Consider the following 17749-nt stretch of genomic DNA (forward strand, 5'->3'; position numbering starts at 1 on the left):
GTTGCAAAGAAGCTGAAAGTCAAAGCTTATTCCTTTCGTGTTCAGCTCTGGTTTTCCAGACAAGTGGTAAACTAACACTTCTTTAGCAAGCGGTTGACACTGTCTCTATTCCAAAAGAATGTAGTGTCTCCTCTTATTTATGCTGCAGCCTGGGAAGTGCTTTGTGATTTGTTCATCATTGTTAAGGAACATTGATTCTTTTTGTAAGTTAAAAGCGGGTTCCCCAATTTCTCTATCTGGTCTTGTATGTGTGTTTAATTTTTCTTTTTGTTATTTCGGATCCCTTCTCACTCTCTGATGCTAATCCCTCCTCTTCTATTGAAGAGACAAAATAGCTATAGTATCAATGGTTTCTTTGGGGATCAGTTTTTGGACCCCAGTAATTTCCCTCTCTTGAATAAAAAATAAATGCAGCTTTTCTCCTAACATGGTAGGGAAGAGACGGTTCGGGGAAACCCTGTCCTCCAGCTGAACCCAGCTGTCCATGGAGTTTTCGGTGGACCATATCCTTTTGGCATCGATCCAGTAAGAGCACTTCTTTTCTATATGTCTGACACCAAATGTTTTAACTGAAACCCAGAAGTGAGAGAATGAAAATGAAGATAAATAGTTATTGGGTTTTAGTTAACATATTTTTAGAAAATTCAGTGTATCTGTCCAGAGCACTTTAAAGCTGCAAGAGATCCAGATGCCTTGGGGAGCCAAGGAATTTTTCCTGTACTCCTTATTTTAGAGGTGGCTAATAATACTGACTCTGGGAAGATTGATTTTCAAGACTCCTTCCCAGTTTATTTTTGTTTAACTTAGTTTGGTTTTTATTTTTAGCAGATGTTTTAACAAAGAAAAATAGCTCTTTTCTATGGATTTTAGATTTCCATTCTTATCTTTACATACTTAGACAAAAACTTATCCCAGAATTTTATTTTTTTTCAAATACTTAGGCAAGTAAAGTGTGATCAAGTCTTTTGTGTTATGTGCTTAAACAGGGGAGGGGGGGGCAGGGGAGTGTGTGGAATTTAAGCCTAAATGTTAGATTGTAAGGATTACAAAATTCCAGAGGAAAAGCAGATCATTATGGACCAGAAAGATTAAGTTTCTTGTAAAAAATGGGAATTAATCTGGCCTTTGAAAAATATTTCAGATTGTTATAGGTGAAGAGAAGTGTGTGCAAAAGCATAGACGTAGGGAGATAACAAAGTTAATTATTTTAATTGTTATAGAAATTAATGGTACTGAAATGCTTACTATAGCTCAGAGACTGTACTGAGCCCTCAGCATGTCTGATTTATGCCCAAACAATTCTATCAGGTAGGTACTGCTATCTGTATTATACAGATAAGGAAACTAAGACTTGGAGATATTTAATAAGATTTCATATGTGCATTTAACAGATGTTTACTGAATCCCTATTGTCTGCAAGGCATAGTGCCTGCTGGGGGAAACACGTAATTCTAACACACAGCTCCTGCCCTCAAGTAACTTGGAATCTAATAATAATATTATCTCACATTTAGGTAGTGTTCTGTAGTTACAGAGTTTTTTTTTTTTCAGACATCTCATTTGGTGCTTACAGGGTAGATACTGAGTTTAAAGTGCCTGTGGGACACCCGGGTATAAAAGTCCATCAGGCAGTTGGAGTTGCAAGACTGGGGCTGCAGAGAGAACCAGCCACAAGCTGTCAGGTTAGAGGTCACCGAGGATGAGCTCTTCATGAGGAGGCCAGTTCAGAAAAAAAGATGCTGGGCTAGATGGTGGAAGATCTGGCTTATCAGGGTACAGAGTTTGCACTTTATCGTAGAGATGACAGTAGGGGTTCTGGGAGGTTTTAGCACAGGGAATGACTGCCTCGGAGTCACGATTTAGGAAACATAATCTGATGGCCAAGTGGAGGCAGAACTGTCAGGAAAATTTTACAGGCATCCAAGCCTTAGGTGACAAAGCATAAGGCAATTAATGTTTAAAAATAGATGGAAGGACAGCACCACTGGGTTTCAGTCAGCAAAATATAGATTGTGGGAGCATCTACAAGATAAACGTCCCAATTTCTTCAACAAATCTTTTGTAATGAATAAAAAAGGAGAGCTGGAGGGAGAACCTATAGAGACTTAAAAGCTTTATCAAGCAATCATTGTTATAGACCTTGTCTGGACCCCACTTTGAATAAATGAATTATTTTAAAAAGTATGGATACAATTGGGGAAATTTGAATACTAATGATTCCAGGGTATTACAGAAACATCGTTAATGCTTTGGGGTATGATAACAGTATTGTGGTCATGTTTTAAAAATGAGTTCTTACCTTTTAGAGATCCATACTGAAATATTTACAGGTAAAATGACATAGTGTCTGGACTTTGCCTCAAAATAATATGGAGGTGGGGAGTGGGTTGGGGATATGATGAACACGATTGACAAGGAGTCAGTAAATAATCGTTGAAGCTGGGCCATAGGCACATGGGAGTTTGTTATGTTATTCTCTCTGCTTATGTATATGTTCAGCATTTTCCGTAATTAAAAAAACACACAACTATTTTTTAGAATAGGTGAATGTTTGAAAACTCTTTGTAATGCCTTTTTGTTTTCTTGGGTTGTGACAGATTTGGAACATTGCTACCAATAAACTGACCTTCCTCAACTCCTTTAAGATGAAGATGTCTGTTATCCTTGGTATCATCCACATGATGTTTGGAGTCAGCCTGAGCCTTTTCAACCATACGTGAGTCACTCTGTTTCATCATAAGAATGCACTTAGTTCAGACAGTGCTTTTGCCTAAAGAAATCATAACAGCTCTAAGGAGGGATTAATAACTCAGAACACTGTTCTATGTTAAAGAAATGCTTTTATAAAAATCTCATTTGTTTGAATGAAGCTTGCTTAATATTAGTCCCTTAACAATGTACAGTCATACTCAAGATCTTTTAAAAAGCCTTGTGTAATTTTCATCAAAATGAGAGTTATGTTCTTTTCCCTTGATGTGTAACTCACATAAACTTATGAACTGTGGTCTCAGAATGTACTAGATTTTCCTATCTCTTCCTCATGAGAGATTGGTAGGGGTGGTATTGGAGCTGTTCACGGTCCAAAAGTTTGGTAGTCATAGTTAATCCTGCTTGTTTCTGTTGCCTCCAGTTCTTCTGGCTTTTGCTTCTTCAAATGATATACATAGAGTTGAGGGAGCATTAGGTAGAAAATCTAGTATACTTGGTATAGGGGTGACCCTGGGTCTGTTCACCTTTAACATTTTTTTCTCTCTTACTTTTTAGCTATTTCAAGAAGCCACTGAATATCTACTTTGGATTTATTCCGGAAATAATCTTCATGACCTCTTTGTTTGGCTACTTGGTTATCCTTATTTTTTACAAGTGGACAGCCTATGATGCTCACACATCTGAGAAAGCACCAAGTCTTCTGATCCATTTCATAAACATGTTCCTCTTTTCCTATGGGGACTCTGGTAATTCGATGCTGTATTCTGGACAGGTGCGTCAACCCAGAGGTAGACTGTCTTAGGTGGTTTTCCTAGGTCAGGAAGCCAGATGTTTCTGTGACCCTGAAAAAGCCTTAGGGACTTCCCTGGTGGTCCAGTGGTTAAGACTTTGCCTTCCAGCGCAGGGGGGTTGTGGGTTCGATGCCTGGTCGGGGAGCTAAGATCTCACATGCCTCACGGCCAAAAAACCAAAACATAAAACAGAAGCAATATTGTAACAAATTCAATAAAGACTTTAAAAATTGTCCACATCAAAAAAAAAAAAAAAAGCCTTAAAAAAAATCCCCATCAGCCCACACATCCAAATCTAAATTCAGGCCATCCTCCTCCTTTGGGAGGGTGAACTGTAACTTCTGTATGCAGAAAGGGTAGAATTTATAACTCTCATCCTATGGGACAGTCCTGGGCTTTGCCACAACATCTGCTAATTATTTTGAGGTTATTTATTCATAAATCGGCAGGAAAGTACTATTTTAGAGGGAATTTGTGCCGGAGTTGGAAACTGCACATTTGATTAATGTGATGTGCCTTGTCCTTCTTACTTTGCAGAAAGGAATTCAGTGTTTCCTGGTAGTGCTTGCGCTGCTGTGTGTCCCTTGGATGCTGCTGTTTAAACCACTGGTCCTTCGCCATCAGTATTTGAGGAGGAAGCATTTGGTGGGTGTATTTCTATGGCTGAAAGTTTACTAGACTTTTTTTTAAGATCAAGGCAATTCCTCATTGGATATAATGAGTTGTGCATAGCCTGTATTCTCTTAAAATGCATTTGTGTTGTATCCCAGCATGAACACTAGACCTGCTGAAATGAAAAAAACCAAAACCAAGCATGTAATTGCTGCTCAGACATCCAGATTCAGCTTTGAGTAGCCCAGGTAGTGAGAACAAGTCATTAAGTTTTTACCTCCTGTTCACGCTTTGCTCATGTTGTGCTCAGCAAAATCCAGGTCTGGGCCTGTCTCGATGCAGCATCAGCCAAAGCAAGGCTGCAAGAGCTGCAGACAGGTGAACCCACTCATGTGGTTTGCCTGGGCAACCACAGGGCTGACACTGATATATTTTCTTTTAAAATGAGACCGTGATACTTTCACCAACCAAAACATCCGGGGCGGGGAAAGATGTGGTTTAAAGCACATTGACTTTTTTTATTTTTAGAAAACAGCATACATACTTGTGTTTACTTAATGTATGTATGTGTGCACCTGAATTACACACACATACACACACACACACTTAAGATGCCAGATGTCCATTTCTGGCTATGCGATAATGCTTACTTATTATATTGCCTGGTAAAGACCAAAAGATCGTGTTGCATGACTCATGCAGCTGTTAGATTGTTACTCCTGTTGGAGAGCAGCTGAGTTACAAGACCTGCCTTCTCCCTTTTCTGACCATCTTCATCCTTCCATGTGCCCTCATTCGTCTCCCCTTTCACTCCCTCCCTCCTTTGTTTCCTTCTCCCTTCCTCTTTTCTTCCATTCACTACCAGGAAGGGGCAACCTGTGGAGGCCCCAGTCTGCCCAACCCCAAGCCAACAGGGACTAGAGGCAGCAGCGGCTGCAACAGTGAGTGAATTAAAACCAACAAACCATCACGTTTTGTTTAAAGAGGTGGCAAACAGTGCAGCAGAATTCTTTTTAATTATATCGAGAGCATGGGACATGTGTGCTCTTGGGAAGTATGTCCTTGTTACTCATTGAGAGGATGACAGAAAAGATTTCCACCTCTTAGGAATAGATTCTGATTATCATCTTTACCATTGGTCCACTAAGGTTCCATTCAGTATGTAAGTACAGTCCTGTCTGTGGAAGCAGGGCGGTTGTTGTACCCTCTCCAAGCCCCATCATCTTAATCCAAGAGGGCAGCTCTTAGACTCATCCACTTTCATGTCTGCATTTTGTGACCATGTATTGGATGGTTTTTTTTAGCATGGAGTGAGAACATCTCTGTGATTCTTGAATTGATTTCCCTGCACTTTAAAGTTCTGCTTCAGAGTGATGCTTGGACATTTGGTCCATTTTAGCTATAACTTACTCTCTTTCCAGTGGAAGATTATATGTGTCTACTTTTTTGTGAGAGACTCAGAAGCCCTCATGTCCTCAGCTGTTCATTGAGACCTCCACCCTGCCATGTGTCTCTTGTGTACTCTGCATCTGGTGTAATAACCAAAGTCATCTTCTGTTTTGATCTTTCCTTCTTTCAGTACTAACTCGTGATTCGGTAACAGCACTTCGAATGTTAAGCATTTCAATATTTGTCCTTAAAACATCTCTTGACCAAAATCTTATAATGCACTAAGATCAAATTAGCCCAATCTATTCTAGGTAATGAATCTATAATATTTTTTAAATCTCACCAGTAGTGATTACTCATATACTGTTGTGTTCTCGTAGCATCATACTCCTTTAGATAAAGGAAATATTTAGATGATGACTGTTTCCTTCATTAGGTGTTCCCGATCATTTTAACTCAGAAACTTGCTATAATTATCCTTCTAGGACTAGTCTAAAAAGGCTGATATTTTGGTTCAGAAGATACTTAAATGTTGCTGCTTAAAATTATTTTCAAATGGGGACTTACTCTCTTCTTTCTAATGAGAGGAAAAAAAAACCCTTAAAGCACACACTGTCCGCATATTGGCGTTCTTTCCATGTGCTCTTCTTTCTGCTAGTCTTAGTTTATTTAAGATGTGCTTCTGCTGCATCAGTCTTGATACTTTTTTTTTTTTTTTTTTTTTTAGTCTTGCATCCTCTTTTATGATAATATCCAAGTTAAAAGTCCCTGGTCTGGAAACCTGCACATTCAGAGGGACTTCTTAGCGCACTGGTTCTTTAGCGGCCAAACATCTGTTTCTGGAGGGCAGCCCGAAGGCATCCGGATGATCATTCTACCACGGGGGTCCTAGATTCCTGACCCCAAGGGCTGAGGACATGAACACTGATCTGTTTTTGTTCTGTTCTCTGTCCTCTTGGTTGTCTGTAAGCAGTGTATCACAATTTAATATTTTCTTTTCTTCTTTCTGCTGCTGTGTGTCTCATCCCCCTTCCTGTAACTCACATCCCCTCTGTTCTGAAGCGACACTTATTCGTGTCTGGCTGGGAGGTTTAACCTGTCTGCCCCTCACTTCATCTGCTGATTGGGGGAAGCTTCAGAAATGGCTTTCTGCTTTAGGCCTTAAAGCCTAAAGCCTGCCTCCGCGACCCTGGGATCCATCCCAAGATACTCTGGAGTCCTCTCCTGTCACCAGTGTGGTGCAGAAAGTGCTGCAGAAAGAGCACCTGTGTTGCACCTTTAGTCCACCTTTTGTGGGTTGTCTGGTGTAATATTTGCATGACCTGGAGGTGCCAGGCGCTTCAGTGGCTCCCAGATCTGCCTACACAGCAGAATCACCTGGTGAACTTTAAATTTGTTTCTTAGGGCATTAAGACAGAACAGACAAGTGGAGGAGAACATAAAGATTGCCTGTAATGCCATGATCCAGACAACCCCCTACTGACATTAAAAACTAAAATCAAAGCAATAGGTGCACTTGTTAGAGGTGCAAATAGTACTGACTGTGAAAGCCTCCGCATCCCCAGCCCTTCTCCCCCACCTTCTCCTCCAGGGTATTGTTAACAGGTGGGGAAGTTTGCCTTAGAATTTTTTTCTGCAGATATCAGCATATATCTATCATCTATTGATAGAAATATGTATATATGTACGTACATATATATTTAAAACACAAATTAGCAGTTGTGTTGTAAATTGTAGCACTCTGCTGCCCCTTGATTAGGTTTTTTAAAATTTAGTGTCCTTAGAGATTGTTTCGTAGTGATACTCTTATAGTTGCCTAGCATTCCATAGAACATTCTGTTGGATGTGCTTAAATCATGTAATCATTCTCTTATTGATGGCTCTGTTGGTTGTTCCCAGTTCTTTGCTATTCCAAATAACACAGGGAACGTCCTTGTCCTTGTATCTTGATAAAACTTCCCAGGCACAGATGTTCCCAGCAGTGGACTTGCTGTCTCAAAAGGTGCAGGCATTTTTTTGTGCGTGCCTTTTTTTCTTTTTTTTTTCACTTGTCATCATTTAATGAATCTCCCACCATGTGGCTTCAAGCTACCAGGACACAGGCCCACCCACACCCTTAATCTTCTCCTCAGCTCTTCTGCTGAAGAATTTGGCCTTAAGGATGACAGCCTGCTTTGGGAGCTTTCCCTCCCCCAGAACTTTGTAGTAACCCGATCGCACCACATCAGTGATAGGAGCAGCTCCAGTCTTGCTCTTGGCGGCATTTACCCGTGTCTGCTCACTGACCAAGGTCCACAGTTTATCAAGGTTGATGCTTGGGCAGAAGCTCTGGTCCCTCTTTAAGTGGTAATGCCTCATACCAACTTTCCCAAAGTATCCTGGGTGATATTTGTCGAAGTTGATCCTGTGATGATGCATGCCACCAGCATTACCGCGGCCTCCCGGGTGCTTCCGGTGTTTGCCGATGCGGCCGTGGCTGTGGCTCACGTGGCCCCTAAGTTTCCGGGTCTTCCTTATTCTGGATGGCATGTCGGCGGCCGAGACCAAAGAGCTGTGCATGCCTTTTCCATTTTGATAGACACTCGAAATGATCATACAGTTTGTACTTGGGGAAATATTTTTTTAAATACAGATTTTCTAGGCCCCATCCCAGACCTACTAAATTTACAATTTCTGGGGGTGGTATCTGAGAATCTCTGCTTAATGAAATGCAACTTTCAAGGTGATTCTGATGCAACTGGTTCTCTGACCACTGCTAGAAGAAGAGAGAGAATCTGCCCAAACCCTGAGGGTTGATGGTTGTATGCTGTGGTCATAGATGCACGCCAGAGGTGAAGCTGCGAGGAGGGACCTTGGGGCAGTTGGCCGAAGCTGCGTGCACATTCTTTGTGCTGCTGCTCAGAGGCCATTTTGCAGGAGAGCAGTCTTTGAACTCTTGCCTTGTTTGACTCCCCTGACAGAAACCACATGAAGTGGGTCTTGGAGCTGTTTCTTCAGCTCCTTTTCACTCTATGGCAGGTTAGCACTAAGTGGTATCTGTCAGACTTAACCCCAGTTCTGCCTGGTTTTCGTACCCAAAAAGTCCTTTTGCCTCAGCAAACCCAAACTTTTCCAAGTCAGGTTGACTTAGAAATCCTGGTCCTAGGGACCCTGCTGAAAACTGCCTGGGGAGTGAGAGGCAGCAAGCAGCCAGTCGGCCTCCGCCCACCTGCCTGTGGGAGAGCTGTGTTGACACTCCAGAATCCTCCATTGAAGGATAGGGTCAGGGTTGCTTTGGTTTGGTTTTGTTTTGTTTTAAGTCAGTATTCTCTAGCTACAAGCTAATGTACATTAAGGTTTTTTTTCTTCTGTGACCTGGGAAGTCCTTTGTTCCTGGGCAGAGACCTGGTGCGTTTCAGGGAGAGGTTGCTGGAGCTCTCGGGCTCCTGTTGAAATCTTAACAGATTCGGTTGCAGTCACCATGTCATTTGGCTCTCCTCCCTCTTAGAAAGTCTAATCTTTAGTTCCAGAAAAACTTAGGCCATTGAACTCTTTACACATAGAGCTGCGCTTGTCAGGAGACTTTGTTCGTATTAAGCTTTTCACGCAAGCAGGACTCTCAGTCGGCATTGGCCAAGGCAAGGTTGGTGTCTCTTGGTGCAGCAGGAACTGCCTGTTGCCTCTGATCAGCATGAGGTGCTAAATGTAGTTCGGGCTGGGCCTGGGCGGTGGTAGTTGGGATGGGAACAGTGGCTTGGTTTTACTTAGCTGTTCGATCAGTGGGTTTTGTTTTTGTTGTTAGAATATATGCTTTTCTGAGGTTTGTATGTACTAACCATCGCCCTTCCCCACGTCACAGAATGTCACATTAAAGCCCAGGCAAATTCTACTCTTTCTGTTCATCTGTGTAGGGAACTCTCAACTTTGGTGGGATCAGGGTGGGCAACGGACCGACAGAGGAGGATGCTGAGATTATTCAGCATGACCAGCTCTCCACCCATTCAGAGGACGCAGAGGAGGTAAGATCAGTGGTGCGGGCTTCCTCTCCTCCCACCTCGGGTCAGCCCTAGTCTTGTGTCCCTAAGTGGCCTCACTCCTCCGCTCCTTGAAACAATGAAAAGACTAATACTGAGGATCGGCTTGCTTTCTGGACCTCTGAGGGCGCTACAGCTTTTTCCAGTGGCCCCTGCTCTGAACGCCAGGTGTTGCCTGCAGAGCCCGCAGCAGTTGTGTTCTGTTGTCCGGCTTCCTGAGTTCCAAGCGGCCCACAGTACCCTGCACGCAGATCTCAGTTATTGACTGCTCCCCTCGGGGCCGAGGCAGAGCCAGCCCCAGCGCCCCAGCTCTTACTGCCAGAAACCCAGGCCACTTACGGCGGCTCCTTCATCCCTTGCCCCTGCCCAGAATGGTTCCCGTTGGAACTTTAATCAGCGGGACTTTTGAATTCCTGTTCCACTAATGTGCTCTTGTTGCAGACATTTTATTGAGCCTTTTAAAAATGTGACTTGCCTGCTTTTTAGCCAAGTTTAGTCTAGTTTAGCCAAGCTAGACTTTTCCTTAAACCACCATTGGATTTTTTAAAATCCAATCTCCTTGCCTGACCGTTCGTACCACAAAGCCTCTGAGCTGAACTTTTGAACCTCATCTATTCAGTATATTCTTTTTAAAACAAATAGAAAAGGAGTTGAGGACCCAGGGGACTGGACTTTGCAGTCTGACTGACCGCGTCTGCTATGTGTATGACTTTAAAAATAAATTGCAAGGCTTGAGATGCCTTTTAAAAATTAAGTATCAACACTCTTGGTCCTGCTGACTTTGCTCTCCGTTTGTGCTGAGGAGGCTTGCCTCCAATGTCAGACCATTTAACATTCACAGTCCCCACGCCCCCGCCCCCAAGAAGCAATCAGTAGCCTTGTGCTCATGACTTGTGACCTTGTGTGTGGCATGGCTTCCCACTAAGTGTAAATTTGTGTTTTCAAGCCTACCGAGGATGAAGTGGTAAGAAACAAGCTGGCTTTAGCTTCATGTTTATCTGGGGCTTCTCTTCCCGTCCTTGTGATCACTCTGCTGTCCCTGCTGCATCCTGGGGCCACACATGACACCCATGTATTCTGCATCTCACTGGCCATTTCTAACCAGTTTGTGAACCCGTGTTCTGAAAAAGCTCATCTCCATTAACTGCATCTCACGTCAGTCACCTCTGTCTTTGTTTCATTGACTTTGCTGATCTAATGCCTTGAGAATGGCTTTAAAGGAGCTACAAGTAATGTCTGCACTGGCATTCTTGAAGTGACTCCCCTTGGGAGTTAAATCCCATTGGCCCCTGCCTTCCTCTCCTGTGTTGTTATGTATGGTCGCTCTGCCCCGGGAATAACTGTTTCCTCCCTGCTCCTCTGAGTGCTTATGGGAAAGCTTGCCCTTCCTCCCTGTCTGAGATGCAGCCAACCTCTTCCTGCTGCCCTCATCGGCTTGATGATGCTTGGAGTGAGAATGCTGGACGTTCGCTTGGGGTCAGCTTTACCTCCACGTGACCCAGTTGGGAGGTAGACAGTTTTCAAAAGGAGGCTTTGCCTCTCAGATGCATCCCAGAAAAAACAATCCATCTGTGTGAAAGGAGTTCATGTTATACCAGTCACACATAGAGGACAACAGAGAGTAGAAAGAAAGTTGGCTAAATATTCTGGCCACAGCCAGAGAAGAAGGCCTTCTAGCTCAGCAGTAGTTCATTTAGCAATATACAAGCTTTGAATTGGGTTTTTAAAATAGGCCTTGCTGCACTGTTTGCATCTTCCCCCCAAATTTCTCTCTTAAAATACCCAGACCTGTGAACCTTTCCCTTTCCTGGCTTTCCTGGTCCTCTCTAAGGGGGCAGTGGGATGGGAATGGGAAAAACCTTTGCTGTTCTGTGTGAAAGCAGACAGTTGTCAGTCTTCCAGAAGGCCGGAGAGGCTCCTTTGCTGGCATCTAGGAGCTTCTGCGTTCCTCTGGACCACTCATCTGTGCAGAGCCACAGGCTGAGCCGCCTGGAAGGTCCCTGTCAGCACAGTCCTCACGTGTAGCCACGTCCCAGGGGAGTTGACATCCAAACAAGATGGACTGGAATTCAGCCTCCCCAGTCTCTGGCCCCCCAGCTCCATCAGAGGTTCAGTTTCCCACAGCGTCCTAAGTAGTGAGGACATTTTATCATCGTTAGGTACATACACAGTCTAGTTCTCTACAGCCAGGTTTAGATAGCTGTCTCAGTTACCTAAATACGTCACAGGTGGAAGCAGCAGTCCCTCTCCCTGGGGCATCAACAGTCCAGCTGCAAACCAGAGCCAGGCTCGTCAGTTGTCTGGGAAATTTTTGAAGGCCGTAACCACTCAGCAGGGGTCAGTGGGACCTCTCCCCACTGTGTCATCTCTCTAGGTACATTCATCCAACCCATCCATTCATTCACCCTCCATGTGCCAAGCACTCTGTTTAGAGCTGCAGGAACTGAGAGAAGAAAAACAAGTCCTTGCCTTCAAGGAACTCCCAAATTTAGGACACAGTCTGTGATCAAGGTGTGCCCAGGATGCTGTGGGAGCACAGGAAGAGGGCACCTGACAAACACTGGGGTGGGGGTAGGGAAGAGGAGGCCTGGAAAGGGCTCCCTAAGGAGATGATTGCTGAGGTTAGCTTGGTCAAGGCGGTGTCTCTGGAGGGAGAGGGAGGGAATGCGGATGCATCAGTATGTATAGTTATCATAAAGATACAGAGGCTGCGTCATCAAGATGCATTTCGGGGATAAACAAGTATTCAGCTTGGCTGGAGCTCGGAGTCAGGAGTTGAGGGACTGGTGAGAAGTGAGGCTAGAGGTTGGAGGACACCAGCCGTAGTAGAGTGTTTGGGTAAGAAGGAGCGTCAGAGGGCAGTGAAGCTGGAAGTGACACAGCGCATGCCATTGCTGAAATACCCTAGTGGCGGGTAGAGGGTGTATTGGGTGGGGGAGGGGCACAGTCTGAGAGGAGTCGGGAAAGAACTGGGAGGCCTGAAGGCATTTGCAGTGGGAGTTGGAAAGGAAGGGACCAGTATGAGCTGAAGGAAGTAAAAGCTGCAGGCCCCAGCGCCTTCATGAATGTAGGCAGTGCGAGTGAGTGAAACGTCAGGCTCGACTTCCAGGTTTGGGTGCCTGGGGCACTAGTAGTGACCCCCTGTTAGACATGGGATGAGGAGTAGAAGTAGGTCTTGGTGGGTCAGAGGAGAGCAATCGATGAGTTTAGTTTGGGTGGCATCGAGTTTGAAGCACCTGTGCTGCAGCAGGAGGAGATGTGGCACAGCTGGTTGGAAACGGGCAACACGGAAAAAGAGGTGTCCATTTGTAAGCCCCTCCCGGCGTGGCCACTGAAGGCCCGCGTGGCAGTGCTACAGGAGAGACGTTAAGGGCTGAGGCAGGAACTCCAGCACTTAAGGAGGAACCAAGAAGGAGGCTGAGAAGGAGCATCCAGAGGTAGGAGGAGAACCAAGAGGAGGTGAGCCTTCTCAAGAGGGGCCAGGACAGGGCAGTAGTGGCGGACACCGCAGAGGCTCAGGTCACAGGATGTCTGTGAGACCTCCCGGCTGGGAGGTGAGGGGAGCGCGCGAAGGAGGCGCGCGGAGCCGAGGGGGCGCAGGAGGTGAGGGGCAGGCACGGTGCGGCAGCGGGGAGGTGGTAGAGAGTTAGACGGGGCGTCTGCAGTGGTTCCGGGTCAGTCGTAGCGGACTCGCATGGGGCAGTGACAGACCTCTAAGCGCTTGCCTGGGTTTCTCGCTTAATTCTCGCCCCACTTAATATCTCCCCCCACTACGTAGATAAGAAAACTTACCCAAGGTTGCAAAGCAGGAAGTTGGGAATGGAGGAGAGGAAAAAGCTAGAGCAGTGCCTGGAAGGGAAGCTGTTCATGGGAGAAACTCAAGGTGGAATAAAAATGCTGCAAGGGGCTGGTTCTGAGGGAGCCCCGCACTCGCTTCTTTCTCAGAGCTCTTAGTTAAAGCCCTGCGCTCCTTGGAGCTGGGGGCCTGTCCTTCCTCAGAACGTGGGCTTTGGTGCGACGGCGAGCAGTGGTGGCAAAGAGCTCTTAACGGCACGTTGGGGTTCTGGTGACTGTGATTATCCTAGTTTTCAGGGTAACTAGGAGACTTGGAAGAGCCTGTTTCAGAAGAAAAACCCAGAAGTACTCTGGGTGTAGATAGTCAAAGGTGAGGGAAAATGAGGCAGAAGCCCAGAGATGGCGAGTTGGAGCGGGCCCCTCCCCCCACTGGCCATGCCTGTGAGGCCTGGGCCGTTAGCGCCTTACCAGCCAGCCCTCCTCTCCTGGCCCCATGTGATTTCTCAAGACTGTTCTTTCTGGTATCTTTTGGGGATGAAGTCATGTGAGTCTGCAAAGAAACTGGTGAAAAATAGACTCTGACCTGTGGGCAGGGCAAGCTGGGGAGGCCCACTGGGCAGTGGCCCTGTGCTCCTGGAGTCTGGTCTGGACCACGTGGGGAGGGGCGGGGAGGCCCCAGGGAGGGGAATGGCCCACCTCCTGGCCTTCAGTGGCTGTGGCCCCACCCAGGAGAGTGAGGCCCGGAAGCGTGCCTGCGGCTTCTCTAGCAGCCTGGCTTGGGGCAGCCCTAACAGGGAGCTCCCGGAAGCTCGCTCCAGCCCCTCTGCTTTATGCTGCAGATAATTTCTGATGTTGAGACAAAAACTGGAAGAAAGGGAGCGTGAGGAAAACAGAAACAACAATACACGTTCTGTTAGTCTTCATGTGTCCAAGTAGGAATTTGTAAAACTTCTGCTAAAACGTCCCTGTGTGATCTTTTCAGAAGTCTCAAAAGTAAAAGGAGGTTATCTTGCCGCCAGCGTGTTGTGAAAATAAGAAGTGGCTGCAGAGGCTTAGTCTCCAGGCGGTTTCCAGCCTGGTGGCCTGTCCCCTGACGTACGACCCGGGGAAGAGCCCTTTCTGCCCTCCTGGCTCATTCAGAGGAGGGTGCTCCGCTCTCAGGCACCGTGAGGTGGAAGTCAGCCAGAGCAGGTGCTCCCAGACCGCTCTTACCTCGACAGGCAGCCACTCCGGAGCTGACAGCCTAGTGGGGAGAAAAAGCAGATGTGTTGAGAAGAGTCTCATTAAGATGTAGTTCATTAAAATGTGATGTGTTGAGGGGCATGGGGTGTCCCAGTCGGGGGCTCAGCCAGGCAGGATTTCTGGGGACGGCACGGCTGAAATCCCCACCAGGAGTTCAGCACCGGGGGCTCCAGGCCCATGTAGCCGTTCGTGCCAGCGCTCAGAGCCCTGCACACGCCCCTCCCAGCCTTATATCTTCTCTCTGATTTCCTCCCATGACAGTTTGATTTTGGGGACACCATGGTCCACCAGGCCATCCACACCATTGAGTACTGCCTGGGCTGCATCTCCAACACCGCCTCCTACCTGCGGCTCTGGGCCCTCAGCCTCGCTCATGCACGTGAGTGTATTTCTCTCAGGTCAAAAACTATGTTTCTCCCCTTCTCCGGGCACTCCCTCAGGTGGGGGCTTAAAGAGAGTGGAAATTATGTAAAGCCTCTGGAATTATTGACTCCTGAATCCAGAGAATGATGTACAGGTGGGAGGATCAGTGCTTTTGCCAGGTTAGCTGGTAAGGTCGCAGAAAGCCGGGGGCAAGGAAGACTGCGATTGAGGGAGGCAGAGCAAAACGCAAGGCCTGCAGCACCCCTGGCCCAGCTGAACCGGATGTCGTGTCTCCCCCCGTTCCGCAGAGCTGTCTGAGGTGCTTTGGACCATGGTGATCCACATCGGCCTGAGCGTGAAGAGCTTGGCGGGAAGTTTGGCGCTGTTCTTCATCTTCGCCGCCTTCGCCACCCTGACTGTGGCCATCCTCCTGATCATGGAGGGCCTCTCAGCCTTCCTCCACGCGCTGCGGTTACACTGGTGAGGGGCAGCGCGGGGCCGAGGGTGGGGACGTGTCCTTAGCTGCACTGAGGGCAGTTTTACTCCTGTCCAGAATGCAGAGACACTAGGAAGTATCTTTCACATCCTCATACCCAAGGACGTACTTGGTAGTGAGCCTCAGGAAATGTGCACAGAAGAGCACAGCTCACTTCCACAGCTGCCAGGGAGGGTTCTCTGGTGAGTGTTGTCACAGTTGCGCTCCCTGTCTTCAGCCTTCTTCAGTGCTCTTGATTATGGCTTAAAAGATCTGCTGGGGTTTTTTGTTTGCTTGGGGGTTTTCGCACTGGCATATAACTCTCTCCTGTCTTCAGAGCAGTGAAAGCAGCTCTGGAACAGATTCTACGTCCAGGAAAGTGCTAGAGCACACTGCCCTCATTTCGTCCCCCTCATTCTGTCATCGTGCCGGTGTCTTTGGGTAGGACCCCTGGCAGCTCTGTGGGAGTAGGGGGATTCTTGACTCCATAGCACGCTAGCTCAGTACACGGAAGCAGCTTCTTCTGAAGGGCAGGTTTTGGACTTGTTAGTTTTCTTTAATGTCGTTTTTGGCTCTTAATGGCTCTGCATGGAGATAGCTCCGTCCCAGGGAGTGGGAGATCTGGGGTCTGGTCTGGACTGTGACTCCATGACCTCAAAGTAAGGTTGCCAGGTTTAGCAAATAAAATTACAGAGCACTCAGTTACGTTTGGATTTCAGATAAACAGGGAATATTTTTTTACTGTATTTCCCGAATGTCCATGGGACATACTTGTACTAAAAACTGGGCATCCGTACTTTATCTGGCTACCCTACCTCAAACCCTACATCTTCGCGTCTCCATTTCCCCCTTCACATTATGATTCTCCCTCTCTTTTGTGGTCCAGTGGCTCTGGAAGCTCTAGACCCTCTCTTCAGAGAAACACCCCCCTCAATGTGTGCACACACAGTTTTACCAGTTTAGGGGCTCACAAACTCACTGACCCTACCTTAGGACTCCCTAGACGAGATGATCTGTGGTGTTAATGACCTCAAGGTCAGAAGAGAGCCATGACTGTCTCTCTCCATCACTTCTCGAAACCTGAAGAAAACCAAAATCTGAACCTGAGAAACCTCTTCCCCACTCCCTTTATCTTTGATTTTTCTCCTGGCTTGTTACAGCTGAGCCTGCTCAAAGATTCCGCCGTTTGCTGTTCTAAATTACAGAGGGGAACATGAGGTGTGTAAGGGTGAGCCGTGGCCGGGACTTACTCTTCCCTCAAAAGCTCCTTTAGAAGAGTCCGTCCTGCTGCGTCAGTACACGGTGTTTTCTCAGGCCTGGCCCTCTCCTCCTGCCTCCCGTCCCCTCCCCGCCCAGCTGTTGTTTACTGGGAGCCAGGAGGCTGGCCACGCTACCGCTACCGGCTCTCAGCTTATCAGCGCACGCTCGCCCCAGCACACTTCCTACGACTCAGTGCGAGGGGACGTCTGTGCTGCCGCCCTGGGGTGACTCACTTTTTCTTGCCCTCTTGGCTTCCTTTCCTATTCCCTTCCCCGCCTCCTGAGCCCTGGGCTTGAGGGAACAGTTACCACGCCACCTTGACTCCAGCCCAAGTGGGGAGCCTGTTGCATCCTCCCTGGGTGGGTGGGAGCAGCCAAGGAGCTGGAACGGACCTGTGAGAGCAGTGAACCAGGCACCACGGAGCACGGAGGGCCGCCTGGGCTCAGGCCTGTTGTCCAGAATGAGCTGAGGCGGTTGGGAGGTCATGCTTTGCTGCCTGCAGGATTACTTCTTCCTCAGGCTCACCTGCGGCCTTCGAGTGAAGGTGTCTTCCCACGTCCTCATGCACGAGCCCAAGGAAGTGACAAGTGGCGAGAGAGCAGGCTTCAGAATCGGGTGACCCGAGTTTAAATTCCAGCTCTGCCGGTGCTGGCTGGGTGACCCTGAGGAAAGGACTCACCTCTCTGAACCTCACTTGCTCTCATGTGAAAAGAGAGGATAATGTCCACGTGACAGGGTTGCTGTGATTAAGTAGGAAATAATGCACAGACCAAGTGACTGCCACGGTGCCCTGGCACACCGTAAACCTGTGTTCAGTTGCAGACGCGGCTGCCCTGCGGAGAGGGCTGTGGCCCCTGTAAAGATCTGCTTCCAGTCTGTTAGAGAGAAGGGAGACCCCAGGGGGATGCACATGATACCACTTGAATGCCTCGCAGATGCAGTTTGCAAGGAGTAGTCTGGTCAGACATATTGTACTTGCAGGGTGGTGGGTGGTTGCTGTTGTTTGGTAGTGGAAATATTGGGTAGAAGAGAAAAAACAGTGAAAACTCCTTTGTGCAACTTTCAGAATCCCATCACTGGGGGCCTGTTTGGAGCATCTC

The 17749-nt window shown here is 47.2% G+C and overlaps 2 protein-coding genes across 16 annotated transcripts in view; one reads left to right on the forward strand and one right to left on the reverse strand.

Moving 5' to 3' along the window:
• The window catches only part of ATP6V0A1 (ATPase H+ transporting V0 subunit a1), an 85589-nt gene that overhangs the window by 57756 nt on the left and 10084 nt on the right, over positions 1–17749 (forward strand). For 9 of the 15 annotated variants that reach the window (XR_004523768.2, XM_033847234.2, XM_033847237.2 and 6 more), the window contains 7 exons: positions 435–525; positions 2598–2716; positions 3265–3481; positions 4038–4145; positions 9392–9499; positions 14813–14930; positions 15223–15394. Coding sequence is in view for 13 of the 15 variants with exons in the window: in XM_033847234.2 (XP_033703125.1) it covers positions 435–525; positions 2598–2716; positions 3265–3481; positions 4038–4145; positions 9392–9499; positions 14813–14930; positions 15223–15394 (933 nt within the window). In the remaining 2 variants the exon portion in view is untranslated. The other 6 variants (XM_033847238.2, XM_033847239.2, XM_073798377.1 and 3 more) reach the window with 5 other exon arrangements.
• Positions 7575–8065, reverse strand: LOC101332799 (large ribosomal subunit protein uL15-like). The gene has a single exon (XM_033847243.2). It carries the CDS (start codon positions 8058–8060, stop codon positions 7590–7592), a length of 471 nt encoding a protein of 156 aa, XP_033703134.2. The 5' UTR covers positions 8061–8065; the 3' UTR covers positions 7575–7589.

This window comes from Tursiops truncatus, chromosome 20, assembly GCF_011762595.2.
Source record: "Tursiops truncatus isolate mTurTru1 chromosome 20, mTurTru1.mat.Y, whole genome shotgun sequence".
Classification (NCBI taxonomy): domain Eukaryota; kingdom Metazoa; phylum Chordata; class Mammalia; order Artiodactyla; family Delphinidae; genus Tursiops; species Tursiops truncatus.

Excerpts from the sequence above, each read along its gene's own strand:
- LOC101332799 (XM_033847243.2), bottom strand. The coding sequence starts at position 8,060 with ATGCACAGCTCTTTGGTCTCGGCCGCCGACATGCCATCCAGAATAAGG.